Raw genomic sequence first — 24,481 nt, forward strand, 5'->3', positions numbered from 1 at the left:
ACCCTACCCGATGCATTTAGCCAATTTCCTGTTCAGATGGCGAAGAACACTCTTAAGTCAACAGCACCCTTCCTCCCCCAAACACACACTCATACACACAACAATAAGAAAAAACATGCAAGATGGAGCCTGGATACTGGAAAGCAGCATGACCAACTATCCTAGTTTGTGTGGGATTGAAGAAGTTCCTGAGACTTTCAGTTTTAAGGTCAGTATAGTCCTGGGTAAATCCAGATAAGTTCATCACCCTACCTGAAAGGTTGTTGGGGGGTATGATGGCCAAGCCCTCGAACCTGGCTGAGATGGGGCTACCTAGAACCAGCTTGCGATCTCCCACCATGCCAGGATGGTGACGGAACTCATACCTGGAATTGCTAATTTTGAGGCTGTCATGCACAGAACCAGCAACATAGTGAGCATACACTCATTCAATCGTTTATTCAACAAACATTCATTGAGCACCTACTATGCGCTGGATTTTAAGTGCTGGAGAACAAAACAGGCAAAGTCTCGGGATGCCTGCGTGGCTCAGTCGGTTAAGTGTCCAACTTCAGCTCAGGTCACGATCTCACAGTTTGTGAGTTCCAGCCCCGCATCAGTCTCTGTGCTGACAGCTCAAAGCCTAGAGCCTGCTGGGATTGTGTCTCCCTCTTTCTCTATCCCTCTCCAGCTCGTACTCTCTCTCTGTGTCTCTCAAAAATTAATAAACATTAAAAAAAATTTTTTTAAATAGGCAAAGTCTCTGCCTTCCTGGAAATTCTTTTCCAGTGTGTATGCATTATTGTCTAGGGACAGACAATAAACAAACACCTGATGTCAATTAGTGATAAATGCTCCGAAGGAAAGGCAAAGCAGGATCAGGAAACAGCGGTTGTGTGGTGTCTAAACCGATAAATCAGGGAAAGTTTCTCTGAAGAGGTGATCTTTGAATAGACACGAAGTGAAGGAGCAAGCCATTAGAAGGCCCTGGGAGGTGAGTGTGCCTGCACAGGAAGGGAAAAAAGGCCAGTAGGGCAGGGGCAAAGGGAGCCAGGGAAATAGTAGCAGGGAATGAAGTGGCACAGGTGGCCAGGGGCCAAATGGTTTGGAGCCTTGCAAACTAAGGTAAGGACTTCGGGTTTTAAATGTCAGCTGTCAATATAATGGCAGCTTTGTTCTTTTTTATTGCATGCTGAGTGTGGGCCCTAGCAGCAGCTCTGCTTCATTCAGTCCAACGGAAAGAATTTGGCTCCTGAAGATACTGTTCCGGCCATTGAGGATAAAAAGCTGGTTCTCCGTGTATATTCCAGTTGGGGTTTGGAGAGGGAGAAGTGGGTCACAGCTCTGAAAATGCGGGAAAACTCACCTCTCCTGCGTGGGCTTCGGGGGACGCACCGTGAAACTCCTGGAAATAAACAGTTTGAATTTCCCAGAGAGGGGAGGGGCCACTTCCGGTGCGCCCCAGGGCATCATGGGAGGAGTCGGGTGGAGGGAAGAAAAGGCCGGAAGTGGCCCGCCGCCATTGTTCGGACCGAGCTGAGGCGAGGGCGCGGCGTTGCCGGTGAGTGCGCGTGTGGGGTTTGTGAGGGAAGAGCGCCTCGCGCGTCCTCAGGACCTATTCGCGCTGGCGATGACAGAGAATAGCCGCACGAGGCCGGGTGGTGGCGCGGGGATGAAACTGGGCTTGGGGCGCGAACTTGAAGGCGGGGCCGTTAGAACCTTCTGGAAAATTCTTGAGTCCCCCCCACATTGCACAGGGCGCAGGGTTCAGTCGAATATACCTGTCATGCACGTCATGCCCCCTCCGGTTTGCGTTGCGCGCCGTGGGATTCAGCGGCATCGTTTTCCAGAATCCCGAGGAGGAGGACTGTGTTGCCCAAAAGGCACCACCTTTCCCGCCCACGCTCGTCACGCGGGTGTGTCACGCTGTGAGCCCTTGTCCTTTGAACGTCTGACTCTAGTAGCTCCGTTTCCCCGGAGCGAGCCGTGAACCCCGGTTTCTGGGTGAACCCGTGAAGGTCAGGCCGCCGTGGGCCGAGAAGAGCCCTGCGTTGGGCGCTGTCCCCAAGGGGACTGTTTTTCTCCTTGGACACCGCGCGGGCTCTGTTTTCCCTTGTGGGCTCCGGAAGCGGCCTCTTGGTGGCCCTCGGGGGCAGGAGGGAGGAATCAGGCTGGTAAATCCCATCCCTTAAGCAGAGGTTCTTTCCATCTGCCCACAGCCGAGTCCTCGGCTTCCCACTTCGGAAAAAATGTGACCGATGAGGTCCGCCGTGAAGGTGGCCGGGGACACTGGTATGTGTGACATGTGCCCGGGCCTCTGCCACGGCCAGGAGGCCGAGTTTACCGTTTGCGCCCTGACAGCTGCGGTGTCAGCCCCGGAATGTTAATCCGGCCCGAAAGCTTGTGTGACAGGGAGCAGCTCCGAGCAGCTGTGCTAACGGTCTCATCCGTCACATGACCCCGTCCTCTTCACCTTGCTGTTGTCCGTTGTGGCCTCGTCTTGGCTGAGAAGTGGGTAGGAAATCTCCTTAAGGAGCAGGTGTTATTTACTCACTTATTTAAAAAAATGTGAGCCTTTAAAAAAAAAAAAAAAAAATTCCGAAAGTAGTGTTTGCATTCTAGAAAGACTGAGAAATATAATCAAACACGGAAGGGGAATTTTAAATCACTCCTAAAATTTTGGGGGCGCCTGGGTGGCTCAGTCGGTTAAGCGTCTGACGTCGGCTCAGGTCACGATGTCACGGTGGGTAGGTTCGAGCCCCCGCGTGGGGCTCTGTGCTGACAGCTCAGAGCCTGGAGGCTGCTTCGGATTCCGTGTCTCCCTCTCTGTCTCTGCCCCTCCCCCACTCATGCTCTGTCTCTTTCTCTCAAAAATGAATTCGCATCCAAAAAAAATTAAAATTTTAGCATAGGGCTGGTTTATCTAAAATTTGGCCTAAATCCTTTTACACTTTCCCCCCCTGTTTGTAAACATCTGCACATTTTTTTTTTTTTAAAGTAGGTTTCTGCCCAGTGCAGGGGCCCAATGTGGAGCTTGAACTCACCACCCTGAGGTCAAGACCTGAGCTGAGATCGTGAGTCTGAGGCTTATCCACCCAGGCACGCCCACATACACAATATTTTTAAGCACATGCACAACTGGGATATGATCCTGAAAGCATGATTCTGTGTCTTGCCTTTAAAATTTAAGAGATGATGAAAAACTTCTCATGGTGCTAACTCTTCTTCCACAGTATGATTTTTTTTTTTTTAAGTTTATTTATTTATTTTGAGAGAGGGAGAGCACCTGTGAGCAGGGGACGGGCAGAGAGAGAATCCCAAGCAGGCTCCTTGCTATCAGTGCAGAGCCAGATGCAGGGCTTGGACTCAGGAACATGAGATCATGACCTGAGCAGAAATCAAGAGTTGAACACTTATTTGACTGAGCCACCCAGGCGCCCCCACCCCCCCATCATGATTACTTAGCATTCCATCCTGTGAAGGTACCATAACTTACCCAGTTTTCTATTGACAATTTAGGTGCTCTAATTTTTTGTGCCTTGAAATATCCTAGTAAGCGTATGTACACATAAATGTTTTTATGCATATCTTTAATTATGAAATTTAGAAAATAGACTTTGTGGTCAAAGGCTATAGATGTTTTAAGGTTTGCAATAGTGGAGTCCCTGGTATTTCAGTCTCCAGAGCAATGATATTTTGTAGGAAAACAAAAAGTATTCATTAATGATTGTGCTGATCATCAAATGTAAATATGCAATAATTAAGGCAACAACCTGATCGCAAAATAAGATGACAGATCTTGCCAAAATTGCAGAATTTAATGAAATTGATGGAAGTAGTATTAGAAATCTGCTTGAATTTTGGAAAGTATGGATGCAGCAGCAGTGAACTAGTTAACAAGTGAAGAACTGAAAATAGTGAAGCTGATCCAGTGTTTCACGAGAACTGAGTTCAGAATCAAAGGATTAGGAAGGCCCTTAAAAATAATGAAGCCATTACACATTTTTTGCAAAAAATGAGACATTCTTTATGATTGCATTGCAAAACTTTAACCTAATGGATGCCATACATAGTGTGTAAGACTGGAAACTTTCCCTTTTCTCCCAACTCCTTTGTTGATTCCTTCTTTATTCTAAGAATTAGCAGAGAGTTGCAATTACAAGCTAAATCTTGTGAAATATAATAGAAAATAAACTTATTTCAGTAATTTTTGTTTTATTTTATTTTATTTTTTTAATTTTTATTTGTTTTTGAGAGAGAAAGAGAGAGGGAGGGAGTGCACACAAGTAGGGGGAAGGTCAGAGAGGGAGACACAGAATCCAAAGCAGGCTCCAGGCTCTGAGGTGTCAGCACAAAACTGGATGCGGGGCTCAAACTCACAAACCCTGAGCTCATGACCTCAGCTGAAGTCAGACACTTAACCAACTGAGCCACCCAGGTGCCCCAAGTTTGGTTTTATTTTTAAGGCAAAATCCCAATCAGATTCTTTCCCCAGAATTTACTATGCAGTTTTGGACTTCATTTTAATTTAGATTCACTTTAAAAGGGTTGTTTTTCCAGATGACATGTTTGTCTATATAGAAAATTGCAAGGAATTTATAAAAAACTTCCAGACTACTAAGTGAGTTCAGTAGGGTTTCATACAAAAATCAGTTGTATTTCTATATGCTATGTGCTAGTAACGAACATATGGATATCAAAATTAAAAATATAATACCATTTACAATTGCTTAAAAGCAAAAAGAAAGGAGGGCCTCCTTGGTGGCTCAGTTAGTTAAGCATCTGACTTCACTCAGGTCACGATCTCACAGTTTCATGGGTTTGAACCCTGTGTTGGGCTCTGTGCCGACCACTCAGAGCCTGGAGTCTGCTTTGGATTTTGTGTCTTCCCCTCTCTCTCTGCCCCTCCCCTGTTCTCTCTCTCTCTCTCTCAAAAATAAATAAAGATTAAAAAATTTTTTTAAAAAGAAGAGAAAAATTAAGAAAAAATAAAGGAAAAGAAAAATTTAGGTGTGAATCTAACAAAACATGTATAGAACTCTATATGCCAAAAACTACAAAACCACTGATGAAAGAAATCATGGATCTAGATAAATGGAGAGATATACTAACTTCATGAATTGGAAGAATCAACAGAGTATGTTAATTCTCCCCAAAGTGATAAACAGATTTAATACATTTGCTATCAAAAATTCTAACTGTGGCTTTAAAGTTTGAGATACAGTATTCTAATTATCTTACCAAAGCACTGTAATTGTAGTATGTCCCTCAGTGAAAAATTATAAACAGCTTTATGGAGGTATAATGACATATTACATACAGCACATATTTAGAGTGTATTGACATGTGCCTATGCTCTGATGCCATCATCTGAGTCAAGACAATGAACATGTCTGTCATCCTGAAAAGTTTCCTTCTGCTCCTTTGTGATTCCCCCTGGTGACCACTGGTTAGCTTTCAATAACTACAGATTAATTTTTATTTCCTAGAATTTTATATAAAGAATAATAGAGTTTATAATTTTTTGGGGGGGTTGTCTTCTTTACTAAGCATAATTAGTTGAAGAATCATCCACTTTTTCATATGTTAACAATTTATTTCTTTTCATTGCTGAGTAACGTTCCATTGTATGGATTTACCCCAGTTCATTTCTCCATTCACTTGTTCATGGACTTTTGGGTTGTTTCCATTTTGGGGTTGTTACAAATAAATATATTATGGATATTTCTTTTGGGTAAATAGGTGTGGAATGAGTAGAACAAATGGATTATTTCTAAACTTTTGAAGAAGCTGCCAAACTTTTTTTTAATTTTTATTTATTTGTTTTTTAAGAGGGAGAGAGTGCAAGTAGGGGAGAGGGGCAGAGTGGGGGAGGGAGAGAGAGAGAGAGAGAGAGAGAGGGAGAGAGAATCCTAAGGAGGGTCCACTCTCAGTGTGGAGCCCAACTCAGGGCTTGATTCTGTGACGTGGGTATCATGACGTGAGCCAAAATCAAGAGTCGATGTTCAACTGACTGAGCCACCCAGGCACTGTTGCCAAACTATTTTTTTTAAATTAAATTTAGGTTAGTTAACATGTAGCAGTCTTGGTTTTAGGAGTAGAATTTAGTGATTTATCACTTACATATAGCACCCAGTGCTCATCCTAACAAGTGCCTCCTTAATGCCCATCCCCCATTTAGCCACCCACCCCTCATCCACCTCCCTCCATCAACCCTCAGTTTTTTTCTGTGACATTAAAGGTCTCTGTGGTTTGTTTCCCTCTCTTCTCTCCGCCTCCCCCTCCCCATATGTTCATCTGTTTTGTTTATTAAATTCCACATATGGGTGAAATCATATGGGTAGGGGAGGACAGAGAAGGGGGGGAGACACAGGATCCGAAGAGGGCTCCTCATTGACAGCAGAGAGCCTGACACAGGGCTCGAACTCATGAACCATATACCACATCTTCTTTATCCGTTCATCAGTTGATGGACATTTGGGCTCTCTTCTTAGGGCCAAACTATTTTCTGAAGTGATTATGTCATTTAACATTATCACTAATGGATGTGAAAGGTCCAGTTCTTGGCTAACACTTGAACTTTTAGCCATTGTAATAGGTGTGTAGTGGTATCTCATTATGTTTTCATTGTTATTTACCCAATGACTCAGTGTGTTTAAATTTTTTTTCATGTGCCTTTTTGTCATCTGTATATCATCTTTGATGAAATAAATTTATTTGTTAATTGACGTATAGTTGGTATATAGTATTATATTAGCTTCAGGTGTACAACATACTGTTCCAACATTTATATATGGTACTAAATGCTCATGATGGTAAGTATAGTCACCATTTGTAACCATACAAAGTTATTACAATGTTATTGACTTTATTCCCTGTGCCATACTTTACATCCTTGGTGTTTAACTTAATAACTGCAAGTTTGTACCCCTTAATCCCCTTCAGCTGTTTCACCCATCTCCCCTCTCCTGCCTTCCCCTTTGCAGCCACAGTTTGTTTTCTGTATTTAGGAGACTTTCTGTTTTGTTTGTTCATTTATTTTGTTTTTTTGGATTCCACAAATAAATGAAATCATTTGGTATTTGTCTTCCTCTGTCTCACTAATTTAACTTAGCATAATGACCTTATAGGTCTATCCATGTTGTAGATGGCAAGATTTCATTCTTTTTTGTGCCTGAGTAATGGTCCATTGTATACAATATATATATCCACACACGTATATATACATATATACATATTTGTGTGTGTGTGTATCACATCTTTTTTATTCATCTACGAGAGGACACTTAGGTTGCTTCCATGTTTTGGCTATTGTAACATAGGGTTACATAGGCTATTGTACTGAACATAGGGGATGCATATGTCTTATAACTTTAGTGCTTCCATTTTTTTTTTTTTTTTTTTCGGTAAAATCCCAGAAGTGGAATTGCTGGATCATATGGTATAGTTCTATTTAAAATTTTTTGAGGAACCTCCATATTGTTTCCATGGTGGCTGCACCAATTTACATTCCCACTACCAGTGCACGAGGGTTCCCTTTTTTCCACATCCTCTCCAGCCCTTGTTTCTTGCCTGTCATTCTGACAGGTAAATATTAATAGAATGTTTATTAAATCTTTTGCCTCTTTAGAAATTGGGTGATCTGTTTCTTTTTATTGAATTTTTAGACTTCTTTAAACTTCTGGATACAAGTCATTTATCAGGGATATAATTTGCAAATGCTTTCCAGTCTGTGGCTTATCTTTTTTTTCTCTTTATTTATGATTTTATTTTTATTTTGTTATTTTATTTTATTTTATTTTATTTTATTTTATTTTATTTTATTTTATTTTTTGAGAGAGAGAGACAGAGACAGAGTACGAGCAGGGGAGGGGCAGAGAGAGGGGGAGACACAGAACCCGAAGCAGGCACCAGGCTCCAAGCTGTCAGCACAGAGCCCAACGCAGGCTCGAACTCACAGACCGTGAGATCATGACCTGAGCCCAAGTTGGACACTTAACCGACTGAGCCACGCAGGCACCCCTTCATTCTCTTTAAAACATGTTTTCAAAGAGCAAAAACTACATTTTGATGAAGTACACTTTTTTTTTTCATGGCTTGTACTTTTGGTGTTGTAACTAAGAATTGTTTGCCTAAGCCAGGGTCACAAAGCTTTACTGTTATGTTTATTTCTGGAAGTTTTTGTGATTGTAGTGTTGGGTTTCTCCTTGATCCAAAATTTTCTTGAAGAAAATTTATTTGGATTTTTTTTAAATTTTAAACTTTTTTAGTAATTTGAGACATATTTGAGATCATAGGCTGTACAGTTTATGCTGTAAAGGTTTGAAGATGGCAGGGTTGGGAGCTGGGAGCAAGTAGATGCTGCAGGAGGGACAGGAGGACATAAAATAGATCATGGTCCTGATCACCAGTTTTGCTCTGCTGCCTTCCCTCTTTCTGACGACCAGACTCCTACTGTTTACACTGCACCACTTTTTTCTTGTATCCTTTGTCCCTCTTTTCTCTTCTTAGTTTTTTTTTTCTTCCTCGCTTTCTCTCTGACTCACTCATCCAGTTGGTCAGAAAATCCTTGTGCGTCACCTTCGTAATACATCCAGAATACCCCACCCTAATATTTTCCCAATGCTGTTTCTCCAGTCTAAGCCATGGTCATTTGTTATCTTTTATTTTACTGTAGAGCCCTCACTAGTCTCCCAGCTTCTGCCTTTGCATTCTTCAGTCTGTTTCTCAATGCAGCAGCCAGAGTTATTTTTAAAAATGTGTGTTAATATGTCTTCTCTACTTAAATCCTCCAAAGCTTTGACATCTCACTCTGAATAAAGACACAAGTTCTCAGGCCCTCAGGCCCTACATGATCTGGCCCCTGGTTCCTCTCTTATGTCATAACTCTTTATTTTGCTCATTCTCCTCCAGCCCCTGTGACATGCTAACCTGCCCCTGCCACAGGGCCTGTGCCTTTTCTGTTTTCCCTCTGCCTGGAAATACTCTGACCTCATATACTCAGCTTGGCTTACTCTCTTGGTTCCTGCAGGTCTCTTCCCAAATGTCTTTTTTTTTTTTTTTAAGTTTATTTATTTTGACAGAGAGAGAGAGAGGGGGAGAGAGAGAGGGAGACAGAGAATCCCAAGCAGGCTCCTCACTGTCAGCACAGAGCCCAATGCAGGGCTCGAACTCACGAACTCTGAGATCATGACCTGAGCCAAAGTCGGAGGCTTAACCAACTAAGCCACCCAGGCGCCCCTCCGGTGTCTAATTTTGTAGAGAAGCCTATTCTCTACAAAGTAGTGCCTCCCTCTACTTCTTTATTTCCCACTAGTACTTATTGTCTGACATGTTACATGCCTTCTTATTTGTTGGTTGCCTTTTTATCCTTGTAGGATGTAAGTTCCCAGAGGGCAGGAACTCTCTTTGCTCACTGTTGTACCTATACTGGAAAGAACAGTGCCTGGCACAGAGTAGATGCTCAGTAACTACTTGTGCAGTAGATCAGTGAATGGATCCTGTCTGCAGAGGCAGCCCTGGGGAGTATTTTCCTTAGTAGTTTGTAACAATCTAGAGAGTCTTAATAAAACCAAGTCCCGCAAAAGATACTTGTGGGGGTGGGGTGCAGGTGAGTGCTGATGGAGGTATAAAAAATTGAATGCTCTGCAAAGCCATATATCATATTAAAAAAATAGCTAGGTGAGAACTGTATTTGAGAGTAAATAATTTTGCAAATGAAAAATAATGACAGTATGGTTTAATTTATAAGTTTACTAGAGTTTTTATTTATTCAACATTAAAAGAAAAATAAACATCATAGCCAAGTGGCCCAGAATAGCACATTTTGTGCACTTCTTCAGCCCCTTGGCAGGATCAGGCAGCTGTGTTCACTCCGCACTGATTTTCGTGTGGACCTCCCGGCTCTTTGCCCGCAGCTTGTTGACCTGGGACTCGGCAATGTCAGCGCGTTCCTCGGCCTCCTCCAGCTCGTGCTGGAGCTTGCGGAATTTAGCAAGATTAGCGTTGGATTGTTCCTCCTGAGAAGAAAGAGAAACTTGTGAGAATGAGACTTTGTGGTTCTCATTGCACTTGTCACCAAACCAGATTATCTACTCAACCCAGATATTTCCTTCTTATGGTCTGTTTGCCACGTCTGACTTAAAATCTGGACAGAACTTGTAACTTCAATTACATTTTTTTTTTCACTCTAAAGAATGAAAGAAATACGTTTGAAGTGGAAGGGACAACCTTGGTATGGCAAACCCAGGTGTATGTGAAGTCTGTGATGCATGAGTTGGGTAGAAGGGAGGAGGAGAGCCACATACCCTGACGGTGTAGTAAGTAAATGCAAGGTCAAATTTTAACTTTGGGACAACCTCACTTAACAAATTTGGCCATTTATTTTGACTCTGGTATACAGAGAAAGGGAAAAAGTGGGTCTGGGAAGAAGCATGCATATATTGGTTTTACTTATTACCATTTGAGCCTCTTCCTTCCTTCCTCCCCCTCCTAACTTCCTGCTCGCTTCCTACCTACTGCACTGTGTCTAGAAGAATGGGGAACAATCAGGAAAAGTGAAGCTGGAGGGTCTTCCCACTTGTCTTTATTTGTCACGGTGCAGTGGAGAGATGGGCCCTGATGACACTGGTAGTGCATGAACAAGTCGGTTGGGGTACAAGATTTATGTTCGGCTCTTGAGAACACTTAGTTTTGTGCATTTCTAGAGGAAGAGGAGTATTTATCATGGAACAGAGTTGTGTTGGTGTATTTTTTGCAGCTATCAAGTAAGGTGGGTTATTTGGAACTTTCTTCCCCCTCCCCCAACCCTTACAAATGCTTAATGATAAAAACCTCTTCTTTTGAAGTCTTACTCATTTTCTACCTCAGAATAAGTTTTCTTCTTCCCTCAAGGGCATAAGGATACTCACAGCCTCCTCAGCTTGTCTCTTGTACGATTTCACCTTTGCCTGTAGTTTATCTACCAGGTCCTGCAGCCTGAGAACATTCTTGCGGTCTTCTTCGGTCTGGGAGTTTGAAAAAACAATCTGCATTCAGCACAATGAAATGAGCCTACTACAGGTGGTAAAGTAAATCACTTTGGTATGATGGCAGGTGGGCCTGGGGTAAACTTGGTCCATGCTGAGGCTTCCATACTGTTAACAGTAGCCTTTCTTGTTAAGTGTCCACTCTGTGCAGGCACTGTATTAGGGAATTAGACACATGTTCCTTAATCTTTACCTCCCTACTCTGGAGAGTAGATGCTGTTACTCTTTTATAGGTAATGAAACTAAAGTTTAGAGTGTTAAGTAACCTACCCAAGTTCAAAAATTAAGTGAGGCCAAATTAGGATGAATACCCAGTTTATCTGGCTTTAAAACCTGTGTTCCTTTCTCTTGTATGCCATTTTCTAAAGGCCTCCATGATTTTCCCGGCTTAGGAAAGGGTCTGTGATAAGCAGTTGTAGCATTTACCCCTTAATTTATATATCAGGTTAATGTGTATCTATTTGTGAATACCACTTTAATAGTTGCCAGTTGTCAGTTTTCCTTTGAGCAGGAAGTCTGGATATTCTAGAAAGTTATTCCCCTTACCTGGTAGGTAAGTTCCTTTACTCTTCTCTCATGTTTCCGCAAACCTTTAACAGCCTCTGCATTACGTTTCTGCTCATTTTCAACCTCTCCTTCAAGTTCACGTACCTACAACCAAGAAAGATATGAATACAGCCAATCTTGAAGGATATTGATTAGCTCAGGACCTGCTGAAGATAACTGGGTGGATGTCCTCAGGGTGAGGACAAAGATGGGTATCACTATGTAGGGAGAAAGGGTAGATCGAGTGCCCTTTCCCCTTCTCATATTCAGAGAGAGTGAGAGACCCACCCTGGCCTCCAGTTTCTGGATCTGCTTCTTCCCGCCCTTCAGGGCCAGCTGCTCAGCCTCGTCCAGACGGTGCTGAAGGTCCTTCACCGTCTGCTCCAGGTTCTTCTTCATCCGCTCCAGGTGGGCGCTGGTGTCCTGCTCCTTCTTCAGCTCCTCGGCCATCATGGCCGCCTGTTAGCAGTGGAACAAACCCGGTTGAGAGCTGGGCTGGCGCATCAGGATTCAAGTTTGAGCACCACCGTGTTGCCCTCTGCTCACATCAGTGATGGCCTTCTTGGCCTTCTCTTCTGCGTTGCGGGCTTCCTGGACAATGTCTTCCATCTCTCCCTGGATCTGGGAGATGTCTGTCTCCAGCTTCTTCTTGGTGTTGATCAGGCTGGTGTTCTGTTAAAAATAGTCAATGGAAGTTTACAAGACTTGCTGTCTGCCATCATGGGATTTTACATATGTTTTCCTTGTTGGCTTGTGCAGGGGACCTGATGGCAACAGTTTACTAAACTTTAAATATTTGTTCAGTGGAAAGTATTAATCATTTGAAAGGTTGGAACACTCCCCTCCCCCACCACTGTCCCAGTAGCTTTCTAATTTATGCATAAGGACTTTTGAGATTTAAGAATTCCTATAATTATCTTTTAATTGTATTTCAAACAGACATTACTAGTATTCTATCCTTAAAAGGTTGGAAATATTAGAAAATAATAGATTCTTTTTGTGAGTGCCTGGCATTGGGAGCTTTTCAGTTAGGATCTCTGTTAACTTTCATGGTTTGCTCCCTGGGGGAATACTCAATTAGTTTTATGAAAACATTTTATTAAAATTTTAACCCAGTGGTTCTTGGAGGGAATCAGTACTGCCTCAACAGGCATATGGGAACATTTGGGGGTAGATAATTTTGCCTGAGCACCATTGTGTTGCCCTCTGCTCACATCAGTGATGGCCTTCTTGGCCTGCTTGTCAATTTTGACAATTTTGCTTGTCAAAATCACTACAAGGTGCTACTGCATTTGATGTCCAGGCAAGTCAGCAATGTCTTGCAAGACAAAAGGCCAGTAAACACAATAATGTTAAGTGCAGAAGTACTCCTGATGAGAAACATACATAGAACATTTTTGGATTTGGGAGTTAGCAGATATCTTTATTCAAGTTTATTCTGCATCACGGTTTTCAAAGTAGTCTAAAGAGTCAATTTTGCTTTTATAAAAACTCTCTCCTTTTTTTGGTAGAAAACCTAAAAAAAGAAGACAGGAACACACACCAAAAAGTCACCTACAGTCCCTTCATTCCAAGATAACTTGCAGTTAACATTTTAGAGCACATCCCGCATCCTTTTTTTTTTTAGTATACATATACACATATTTACAGGAATGGAGTGTTTCCATACTTTAATTCTTATCCATCACCTAACAATACACCAGCATCTGTTTACTGTACAGGCCTTACCTGGGTGTGGAGGAGCTGGACGCGCTCACTGGCGTCCAGGAGCTCCTGTTCTGCGATTTTCCTGCTCCTCTCCGTCTGCTCCAGGGTCGCCCGCAGCTCCTCGATCTCAGCCTGCAGCAGGTTGGCCCTGCGCTCCACCATGGCCAGCTGCTCCTTCAGGTCCTCCTGGCCCCGGAGCGCATCGTCCAGGTGCAACTGGGTGTCCTGTTAAGTAGAACAAAACAAAAAAAACCCCAACAAAACAAACAAAAACAAAACCTTAGACACTCTGAAGAGGACGTGAACATTCCAGGAGATGAATTGGAAGAACTTACTGGTGCCAGGAGCAGGAGATGACAGTTCTGTCATTTGAGCGTGAGAATGGTGATGTCACCGGCTTAGGTGAAAGAAAATTATCAGGAGACAGATTCTCATTCTATTTATGCCATTGACTGGTTATTTTTTCATGTGCGAGTAACTAATGTCTATCATTTACAGAGCATTTTCCATATGTTCTACCCAGTACTTGACATCTGTTATCTCATTTGATTCTCAGAGGAACTCCATGAGGTATGAGTATTTTCATTCTTATATTGTAGAAGAAGCAGCAGACGTTCTGAGAGGTTAAATAATTTGCCTAAAGTCAGGCAGCCAGTAAGTAACAAAAAGCTTCAACCTCAGGCTTATTGGTACCAAAGTCTTGCATTTTCTCTCATATCAAAGCTTATCTCTGGACTTCTGTTTGTTCTTTTACATAATGTTCCTGTAAAAATATATTCTCTGTATATGTACATATAATATTTAATTTATATTTGGTTTTACCAGCATACTGTGAGCTACATAAATTGTTAAAAGAAAAAAATGGATTGTTTAGCACAAAGATGTTTTGCCGAATGGAAGACAGATAATTTCCCTGACTTGGCTGTTAATGTGGACCCATTTACCTTCAAGATGGCCTGGGTGTTCCTGTAGTTCCTCAGGGCCTCTGCAGCCTGGCGGTTGGCATGGTTCAGCTGGATTTCCATTTCATTGAGGTCTCCCTCCATCTTCTTCTTGACTCTCAGAGCATCGTTCCTGCTCCTGATCTCAGCATCCAAGGTGCTCTGCATCGACTCCACGACTCTGATGTGGTTTCTCTTTAGTTGATCGATTTCCTCATCCTTTTCAGTGATTTTCCTGTCGACTTCAGACTTGACTTGGTTCAACTCCAACTGGATGCGTAGGATCTTTCCCTCTTCGTGTTCAAGAGATGCCTTAACAAAACAGTGATCAATTAATAATGGAAAGTAACTTGAATATTTGGAGTATATTTCCTTGTGAGCCAAATTCTTATTAATGTCAGTTGTCTGAGTTTACAAAGTATAATACAGGAGCCTGCTAAGTACATCATTTTTTTTGTTTATTCAGTCATAGATTATATAGGGTAGCTCTGTAATAAAGGTGCTTTGTAAAGTGTAAAGCGGTATATAAATATTATTCATAGGAGTAATAACAAAACCTGTATGATTAAACTCATGTAATAAACATAAACTCTCCATGTGTTATCTTATTCAGAGAGAGAAAGAGAGAGCATGTGGGGGAGAGGGGCTGAGGGAGAGAGAGAGAATCTTAAGCAGGCTCCATGATCAGCATGGAGCTTGACATAGGATTTGATCCCACGACTCTGGGATCATGACCTGAGCCAAAATCCAGACTCGGATGCTCAGCTGACAGAGCCACCCAGGTGCCTCTCAGTCATAAACATTAAACATTAAAATGTTTATGTGTGCTATATGAATTCTTGTTGTAGAAATTCTCAGTCTTAAAACATATGTTTTTCTGATTGCAAAGTATATGTTCACTGCAGAAAATGGGGCAATATATAAAACAAGAAAAACCTCCTATTGTGCCCCCCACCCAGACATAACCATCTTATTGTGGTACATTTTTTCTAGTCTTTTTTCCTACTTCTATATATTTCTGCATGATGACATTATAGTGTATATTCAGATGTGTGTTGCTTTAAAAATTGTTTACCATAAATATTTCCCCATGTTAATTATGTTTAGGGTTGCATAGAATTACATCATATGGATGTTCCTTGGTTGCTTCATCTTTGTTCTTGGATTGCACATTTTTGTGTTTTTAAGATAATTTTCTTGAGATAGAGTCTCAGATACAGAATTGATGGGTCATAGTATTACATTAAAAAAAATTTTAACATTTATTCATTTTTGAGAGACAGAGAGAGACAGAGCATGAATGGGGAAGGGGCAGAGAGAGAGGGAGACACAGAATCTGAAGCAGGCTCCAGGCTCTGAGCCGTCAGCACAGAGCCCGACGCGGGGCTCGAACTCACAAACCGCAAGGTCATGACCTAACCCAAAGTCGGACGCTCAACCAGCTGAGCCACCTAGGCGCCCCCATAGTATTACATTTTTAAGCTTTTGCTAACTATCGCCAAATTGTCCTTCATAAAGATTGTGTGCATGATAATGGATCCACTGCCTGCTTTGGGTGTTTTCACCCATGTCTTTGATCCCCACCCCCCAACACATCATAATATGTACCTCTGCTTCCTCTAAGGCAGCCTGAATATCGCATTTCTCTTGTTCCACTTGCTTCTTTATCTTCTCCAGTTCATGGATTTGCTTCCCTCCCTCAGCAATCTGCTCCGTGAGGTCAGAAATCTCCTCTGTGGGTGAATAGACCAGGGAGAGGTGGTCAGACTGGTGTGGCATGGAAGGGTCTTAACACGGCTGTTGGAAGTACAGAAGTTCAAGAGCACTCACGCTGCAAGTTCTTGTTCTCTCGCCTCAGGGTTTCCAGGTGATCCAGGGATTCCTCGTAGGCATTCTTGACCTTGAACAGCTCAGTCCCGAGAGAGCGGGACTCCTTCTGGGAGGCCTCAAGTTCAGCTTGAGTCTCCTCATACTTCTGTTTCCACTCTGCCAGGACCTGAAAAGCAGCAAATTGTCAACCTTTGCAAGAAGACAGGGAGGCCAAGTAAAACTCTGATGAAGTTTCAGCAGTCTGGGCCACCTTGTCGAAGTTCCTCTGCTTCTTGTCCAGGGCCGCACAGGCTGCGTTTGTTCTCTCCACGTCGAGCATGAGGTCTTCCACTTCGTTCTGGAGCCGCTGCTTCGTCTTCTCCAGGGAGGCACATTTGGCGTTCACTGCTTCTACGTGCTCCTCGGCGTCCTGCAGACGTTGGGCCAGCTTCTTCCTGAAAAGTTAGCCAAGCAATTAAGGAGAGTGGTCAAGAACAGGAGCAGGTGATCACCTCCTTGGTCCCCTTCTCAGCCCTGCTTCTATAATGGTGCATTATGTATGGTCATCCAAACTGTGGCAGCCAGAACTGCTTTCTAGATTGTTGCTGTATGAAAAGGTCCAAAATGGTGAACAACGGAATTCAGTTCTTAGAGGCTGCTGTTAGCACTCTATTATATGGGTCTTACTGTGTAAGTGATTCAGGACTTTAAGGACTTCTGATTGAGTATGGTTGCAGAAAATGATTATCCAGGACAATTTTGTTGATTGATTTATATATCTCATCTCTTTCCAAAAAGGATTTCAGGCTAACTAGGTGTTTTACCGGGCAGAAATGTACTGAGCATATTCATTTGCTTTCTCAGCCTTTCCGTTTCATTTTATGTACTTTATCCCCAGAGAAAAATAGCTAGTTTCTTCTAATACATATTTGGAATTCTCACCAGAGAAAGAAATTGGTGGATAAATCAGAATAATTCATGCTGTTTAAGCAAAGGCAGGTTTAATTTTTCCTTCTGAATTGCCTACATTCTTGCTTCATTCCCTATAGTGTTGCCAGCTCTACATATTTAAGGTACAGAAAAGCCTTTAGCCCTGAAGTCCAAGAAGATCTATTTGAAGGTCCCCTTTGGTCTGTACACAGACTAAAGCTTTATTTTATTTAGACTGTGGACATTATGTACAATTTGGTGGCCTCCAGCTATGTCTTCTTATTACAGTACTTAAGAAGGTGGGCTCTGGAATCAGAATATCTGGTTCTAATCCTAGCTGTACCATTTATTAATTGTGTGCTCTTGGGTTAGTTGGTTCACCTCTCATAGCCTCAGTTTCCTTGTCTGTAAAATAGGGATAAAACATGATGTTGCCATGGATACTAAATGAGCTGACATATGTATAGTACTTGACACATAGTGTGCAGTCAGTAAATTTCACATCTGCTGTTACCCTTATGTTATCATCATCAACATCATCATAGTGTTGCTGGGAGTTGTTGAGTTGTGCAGCTAGGAAACCATGTCGTTTTCTTCCCCCAGCGTTCACAGCACATACTTGGCCTCCTCCAGCTCCTCTGTGCGCTGGATGGCGTCCGTCTCGTATTTGGTCCTCCACTGGGCCACCTCGCTGTTGGCCTTGGACATTGCCCTCTGCAGCTCGGCCTTGCCCTCCTGCTCCTCCTCGTACTGTTCCCGCAGCAGGTCACAGTCGTGGCGGGAGGACTGCAGGGCGTGGGCCAGCGCGTTCTTGGCCTGTGGAAGTACCATTTCAGTGACTTAAAATCGTTTATTCAGTGCTACATAGTTCACATACCCAGAGGAGAACCTAACTGGACGTGTTTAGATTTGCTTAGCCGAGAAGACCTTTGGTAAAACTCACTTTTGTTTCTTCCTCCAGCTGATGTTTCAGCTCCTCAATCTGTTGTGTAGATGCTTGTTTGTTCCTTGAAAGCTGAGAGACCAAAGCCTCTTTCTCATCTAATTGTCGGGAATATTCACCTAAGAACAAGAGAAGTAGATGAATTTGTTAATGGCATAAAAATAAGCTCAAGCTTTCTTATGTATCTGTATGTATTTATATATGTGTATCAAGTATATACTTTATCTGCTTCTAACTATGAGTATAGCACTGGTTAGAACTGGAGTTAAGCAGCAGAAATGCCACAGGAGTGTAACAAACTACTCTGCTCATTCTTCCTTTGTATTCTTTCTGACCTGCTCAGCAGATTCCAACAGTTCGTTTATTCCCCTCTAAAATGGGAGAGAGTAATGCTGTTTATTCAGAACCCCTGGAATCACTTAAAAATTTTTTTTTAAATGTTTATTTATTTTGAGAGAGAGTGCTAGCAGGGGAGGGCCAGAGAGAGAGAGAGGGAGAGAAAGAATCCCAAGCAAGCTCTACAACTGCCAGCGTAGAGCCTGACACGGCGCTGGAACTCATGAACCAGGAGATCATGACCTGAGTCGAAATCAAGTGTTGGATGCTTAACTGACTGAGCCACCCAGGCGCCCCACCTCTGGGATCACTTTTATTTAGTATGTAGTTTCAGGGCTCAGGAAAAGTCCCCCACCTGCTTCTGTCTGCAGACGCGCTCTCTGAGCCGTCAGGTCATTGATCAGCCGCTGCTGCTCCTCTTCCTTGGTCTTAAGTTCACTCACCTGGTCTTCTAGAGTGCGGCACATCTTTTCCAGGTTCCCCTATAGGACATGTGTCAGTGAAAGGTGAGACATTGAATGCAGTAAAAAAAAAAAAAAAAAAAAAAAAAAAAAAGATTCTTCAAACAAAGGTTTTTTTTAATGTTCATTATTTTGAGAGAGAGAGACAGAGTGTGGACAGGGGAAGGCCATAGATAGAGGGAGACACAGACTCCAAAGCAGGATCCAGGCTCTGAGCGGTCAGCACAGGGGACGTAGGGCTTGAACTCATGAACTGTGAGATCTTGACCTGAGCCAAAGTCAGATGTTTAACTGACTGAGCCACCCAGGTGCCCCTAAAACTTGATTCTTAAAATATTTTTAGAGTGAATAAATTCAAGTCAAGTGTGAGTAGGAAGTTATGGCACCAACTTTATGGGACAGGCTAGGATTCAAATATGATGAGTGTGGAAATGTCCTTGAAGTGGTCATCGTTGGAGCCTGTTCATTTATCCCACTGATACTGATGCTTGCTTAATGTGGATTTTGCAATAGTCTTAAGGGGTCATAACTAAGTACTGACAAAAATGAAGTAGAAGGGAATATATTAGAATATTAGGAAATATTAGTGTTGTAAGCTGCCGGCAAACAATGTTTAATGACAGAAACAATGAGTGTTGTTACAGGTTATTAGTTACCATCATTTGTAGATGGTATTTGGTACCTTGGCCTTGGAGATGGTCTCCATGTTACTGGCCAGGTCGTCAATCTCCATCTTCAACTCGCTCTTCTCCTTCTCCAGCTTCTGCTTGACCCTCTGTAGGTTGTCTATCTGCTCCCCCAGCTCGGCCACGCTGTCCGCGTGCTTCTTCCTCAGGGTGGCCGCCGTGGCTTCGTGCTGCAGGGTGGCCTCCTCCAGGTCCCTGCGCATCTTCTGGAACTCAGCCTCCCGCTTCTTGTTCATCTCGATCTGGGCGGAAGTGGCCCCGCCGGCTTCTTCCAGCCGCTCGCTGATCTCTTCCAGTTCGCGGGAGAGGTCTGAGCGCTGCTTCTCTGCTTTGGCCCGGGAGGCCCGCTCTGCCTCGATTTCCTCCTCCAGCTCCTCGATGCGGGCCTGGGGTGACACACATACATTAACATAAACTCATCTCAATCTCAGGGGTTTTGGGGGTACAGAAACAAATGGAGGTTAGATGATTCACCTGCAGCTCTTTGATTTTCTTTTGTAGTTGAATTTCTACTGCCTGCTCATCTTCAATTTTACTTAGCAAATTGCTGATTTCAAATTCTTTCCTTCAGACAAAAGAATGAGACATATTAGTACTCCTAGGAATTGAAAGATGATACCACACAGGATGTTTTTCTGGAGTTCCTACTTTTTGAGTCTCTCATCAAGTTGCTGTTTCTCATTTTCTACATCCATTGTGGATTCTTGGGCTAATTTTAGGTCTCCCTCCAGTTTCCTCTTTGCTCTCTCTAGATCCATGCGGAGTTTCTTTTCTTGCTCTAATGACCCTTCAAGCTAATGAGAAAGGAAAGTATGTTAAACATTGAAAGTGTATTTAAAAATATCCTTCACATGGATATCAGAACCACACTTACATCATCTACTTGCTGCTCAAGCTTGGTTTTAGCTTTGCTCAGCGTGTTGACCTTGTCCTCTTCTGCCTGTAGGTCATCCAGGGTCTGCTGGTGGGCCTCCTGGAGGGCCTTCTTCTCCTTGGTCAGCTTAGCAATGGTTTCGTCTAGGCCTGCCATCTCTTCCGTGAGGTTTTTCACCTTGAAAAATTAAAGAAGAAATGGTATCTGCTCTAAATCAGGTTTGCTAGGCTGGCAGAACCTCGATATGGTAGAACAGAGTGTGATTCGTACCTTGTTCTCTGTGGCATGCTTCTCCTTTTCAACCTTGGCCAGGGTCAGCTCAAGGTCGTCAATGTCTTTCTTGAGCTCTGAACACTCGTCCTCCAGTTTCCTCTTCTTGGCCGTCAGCTCGGCATTGATCTCCTCCTCATCCTCAGCTCTCTCAGTCACCTCCTTGATCTTGGCCTCCAGCTGGATTTTGTTCTTAATGAGTTGCTCACACCTTTCCTCTGCATCAGCCAAGGCATCAGCTTCCTGCAGAGGGATTCATTAAGATATTTAGAGAACTTGTTACTGATTTTGAACTTGTTCTTTGCACAAAGTAGTAGTGTTTGTTGAATTCTGGTGACTCTTTCAGTATGAATGTAAATTAAACTTAATTGAACATTATTACATGGCTTAGAGAAATGCAGCTAATTAAAAGTGAGACTATAGATTTAGAAGCAAATTAACCTGAAAAATGATTGTATTGAAGCAATTGACTACACAGTAGTGTCTAGAAGAGTGATAGGCCGATGGAAGCCTGAGCTCTTATCTCAGTATTGCCTCCGTATGGATGAACTCAAGCAAATTGCTTTATTTCTATTGTTCTCACTTTTCTCATAGGGAGTTGAGGGAGTGGGAATAAATGATCACTAGGAACACTTTAGCTATAATATTCAAAGATTGTGACTTAGATTGGTTAAATTTGGTTTTGATCATTCTCTGCTCACCTCAAACAGCTAGTTGCTGGACTGGATTTAGAAAGGAAAAGAAAAAGAACTTAAACAGTTTTATGCCTATGAATACCTTTCCATGCGCCATTTGTCACACACTCCCAACCTTCCTGATAGTCCCTAACAGTGCTGTAATTGTCCACAATTTTCATTTCCATCGTACGGAACACCTATTAGTCTCAATGTGAATTTTAGAATATACAAGAACATGCAATTTTGAGGCACTAAATAGCTCCACACATTTTTTTTATGAGTGACTAAGGGTCTCAAATAAAAATCAGCTCAGCCTTATTAGATTACTCTAGCCCGGGGAATTTCTTTAACTTCTTACTCAGTGCTGGTTTTGTTCATACCTTACGTTTTTTAGTTTAAACACTTAAGTGGATGATAATGGGGACTTACCAGCGTTCCTTTGCTGTTATTTTTAATAGTGATGCACTCAATAAATATTTATTCACTGATGATAATAACTGCGAAGAGAGGTTAAGATGGAGAGGCTTTTGATCTTGTGCTTTTGGGAAAAGGTAACCTTCATGTAAGCGAAGTTATCAGAAAGAAAAGCTGAAAATAGCTTAACGATTTTAGGTTTCTTCATGACATTGGTGGGCTTTAGGTCCAAGGAAATGGGAAGTTACATTTGGTCAGAGCCCAGAACTGTCCCCCACCCTGATTACAACTCTTTCCTGAGATCATAAACGGAAGTCTAAAGACTCGGGGTCTCTATCGAAGGAAGAATCGCAGAGGGTACTTGGCTTTACTTTAGACTACGGTTACTCAGTTCAGGTAACTGCAAACAGGTTTATTGAACTAAATCTCAGTAGGGATGGAGAGAAATAAGAGTAATGATTTTTCTTTCAATACAATCTCCTACACTGCGTTCAGAAAATAGGATGATCCTTGTGAGGCTGGGATGAAGCCTGCAGGGCAAGTGGGTAAAATATTGACTGAGTTTTCGCTTTAAACTGCTTCCTTTGTGGCTGTTAAAATTGTGATGTTATTGAATACGTGCTTTAGTCTTCCCTTTTCCATTTGTAATTTGGAAGTCATTGTGCTGTGTCTTCCTCACAGGACTATTGAAAGGTAAGTGAAATGCTAAAAAAAGTAACTTGAGATTTTCTGTTTCAAGATGAGGTTATTTGTGGGGCGCCTGGGTGGCTCAGTAGGTTAAGCGTCTGACTTCAGCTCAGGTCATGATCTCATGGCTCGTGGGTTCTGTGCTGACAGCTCAGATTCTAGGGCCTGCTTCAGATTCTCTGTCTCCCTTTCTCTGTCCCTCGCCTTCTCACACTCTGTCTCTGTCTCTCTCTCTCAAAAATAAATAAAAACATTAAAAAAAAAAAAAGATGAAGCTATTTGTAAATCCAAAGTATCTATGCCTTCCAGAAACGCTTCCATAATGTGGTGTATCCCAAATACACAGTACTCACGGATTGAACCTGAAGCTGCAGGTCATTTTTCTCTTTCAAGAGAGTGACCATCTTTTCCTCCAGTTCCTTCCTCTTCGCCTCTGACTTGGCGAGTTCGTCTTTGGTTTTCTGAAACTCCTCCTTCATGGTGGCCATCTCCTTCTCGGTCTCTGCGCTCTTGAGGAGGGGCTTGATCTTGAAGAAGAGTTTCATCCAGGGCCAGTGCTTGACGTTCATGAAGGCGCGGACGTTGTACTGGATGCAGAAGAGGGCTTCTCTGAAATGACGTGAAAATATCAGTGTAGATTGATCCGTCAGAGGCAGCGTCACTGTTGTTATTTTGTATTTTCCACACAAATTCCCCTTGTAATGATCCCGTATGTAGAGATGATTTATACGCAGGCTTTATATATACACACACACACACACTCCTGCTGGTTCCCCGTCTAACCACTTTGCTAATGTGTACTGCTCATACCAAATAATCCTGTGTTCTTTTTAAAAGCAATTTTTTAATGTTTATTTTTGAGAGCGAGAGAGACAGAGTGTGAGCAGGGGAGGAGCAGAGAGAGAGGGAGACACAGAATCCGAAGCAGGCTGCAGGCTCTGAGCTGTCAGCACAGAGCCCGACGCGGGGCTCGAACTCACAAACTGAGATCATGACTTGAGGGAAGTTGGACGCTTAACCAACTGAGCCACCCAGGCACCCCTAATTCTGTGTTTTTAAGACCTGACCACGCTAGCAAAGGAGCTGACCTTAAAGTGGGAATACTTTGCAGGTATGAGCAACACATACCAATTTAAGATCATTTGGATATACAGTCTTAGTGATTTGGGAGTGGGCGTGGCAGTTGTAAGCTGAGTGTGCCGCTTGGCCGCTGGCACACAGATGTGAGCTGTAAGATGGCATGGGGTGCTTTCTGCGTTTCCCCGCTGTGTGAACTTCTGATGTAGCCTGTCTTTCTTGAAGCCTTTCCTCTTATTTTGGTTACCACTGAATTATCCACTCATCGACTTTTGTTAGCTTCTTCAGACAATGTAGTGATGTTTCTCAAATTCTTTTAAATGCCTCTCATTCTTAGTTGTTTAAATTGTTAATTTCTGCAGGGGATTTAGTATGCATTGAGCACTCAAATTTGTTTTATTTAAATAAAATTTTAAATAGTAATAAAAGATATCCCTTCTGCAGACTGTAGCAATAGACAAAACAAGGTTTGATTACCTTGTAGCAATGTCTAGTCCTCTTTATTATTAAAATGTAAATTCTGTTTCTGTATAGGTGCAAATTACAAGAACCATGACTCTGAGAAGGCAAATACCATGCAGAAGCCATAATGTAGACATATGGGAAAGGCTTGGGAACACTTACAGTGCAAATCCAAATAAGCACAGATGAGCAAAATGAACGCAAAATGTGTGTGTGTCGGGGGTGGTAGGGAGCACAGTAGTGCTGGGTAGAGCAAGCTGGACGAGGTTTATTGGAGAAAGAAGTGCATGTTCTGAATTGGTAAGTCGGTAAATTAGGGTGAGGGGAAAAGGCTGGGGCAAACGTGAAGACAGACAAGTGAATTGTGTAGCCTGGCTGGAAAAGGCTGTGTGGCTGGGGATGACGGATGCAGTGGGGAATAGAGACAGCCTCGATGGCCACGCAGGGCAACTTGGATTTGACGTGAAATGGGAGCCACAGACGGAGATACGGCCTGATGAAAATGGTGCTTATTGCCGAGTGTTCTGGCAGGTCTATGTGAGGTGGATGGAAAAGGAGAAATTGGAAGGAGTCCCAAATGTGAGGGGTTAAGCAAAGGCTGATGTGTTGTAGGAGTGAGTTCTGAACTGTGTGAGAAGCACGTATCAGCCACAAA

General features: G+C 42.7%; 1 protein-coding gene and 1 long non-coding RNA gene across 3 annotated transcripts in view; one reads left to right on the forward strand and one right to left on the reverse strand.

The window, feature by feature from the left end:
• The first annotated feature begins 1,183 nt into the window (after positions 1-1,183).
• The window catches only part of LOC125151299 (uncharacterized), a 77,742-nt gene continuing 54,444 nt past the window's right edge, over positions 1,184-24,481 (forward strand). Inside the window, exon 1 of one of the 2 annotated variants that reach the window (XR_007146721.1) lies at positions 1,184-1,540. This is a non-coding gene — a long non-coding RNA (uncharacterized LOC125151299). Of the gene's footprint in view, positions 1,541-1,578; positions 1,896-24,481 lie in introns of those variants that run through there. The other variant, XR_007146722.1, reaches the window with a different exon arrangement.
• Positions 9,736-24,481, reverse strand: part of MYH8 (myosin heavy chain 8) — a 28,841-nt gene continuing 14,095 nt past the window's right edge. The window contains exons 22-40 of the mRNA XM_047832023.1: positions 22,641-22,896; positions 20,510-20,752; positions 20,240-20,416; positions 20,014-20,159; positions 19,840-19,930; positions 19,362-19,751; positions 18,574-18,700; positions 17,883-18,001; positions 17,559-17,755; positions 16,281-16,464; positions 16,031-16,196; positions 15,809-15,933; positions 14,204-14,512; positions 13,281-13,484; positions 12,099-12,224; positions 11,841-12,011; positions 11,553-11,657; positions 10,890-10,985; positions 9,736-9,998 (exon numbers count right to left, since the gene is read on the reverse strand). Coding sequence (XP_047687979.1) covers positions 9,849-9,998; positions 10,890-10,985; positions 11,553-11,657; positions 11,841-12,011; positions 12,099-12,224; positions 13,281-13,484; positions 14,204-14,512; positions 15,809-15,933; positions 16,031-16,196; positions 16,281-16,464; positions 17,559-17,755; positions 17,883-18,001; positions 18,574-18,700; positions 19,362-19,751; positions 19,840-19,930; positions 20,014-20,159; positions 20,240-20,416; positions 20,510-20,752; positions 22,641-22,896 — 3,382 coding nt within the window. The 3' untranslated portion in view covers positions 9,736-9,848. The remainder of the gene's footprint in view (positions 9,999-10,889; positions 10,986-11,552; positions 11,658-11,840; positions 12,012-12,098; positions 12,225-13,280; positions 13,485-14,203; positions 14,513-15,808; positions 15,934-16,030; positions 16,197-16,280; positions 16,465-17,558; positions 17,756-17,882; positions 18,002-18,573; positions 18,701-19,361; positions 19,752-19,839; positions 19,931-20,013; positions 20,160-20,239; positions 20,417-20,509; positions 20,753-22,640; positions 22,897-24,481) is intronic.

Source organism: Prionailurus viverrinus, chromosome E1 (genome assembly GCF_022837055.1).
Source record: "Prionailurus viverrinus isolate Anna chromosome E1, UM_Priviv_1.0, whole genome shotgun sequence".
Taxonomy (NCBI): Eukaryota; Metazoa; Chordata; class Mammalia; order Carnivora; family Felidae; genus Prionailurus; species Prionailurus viverrinus.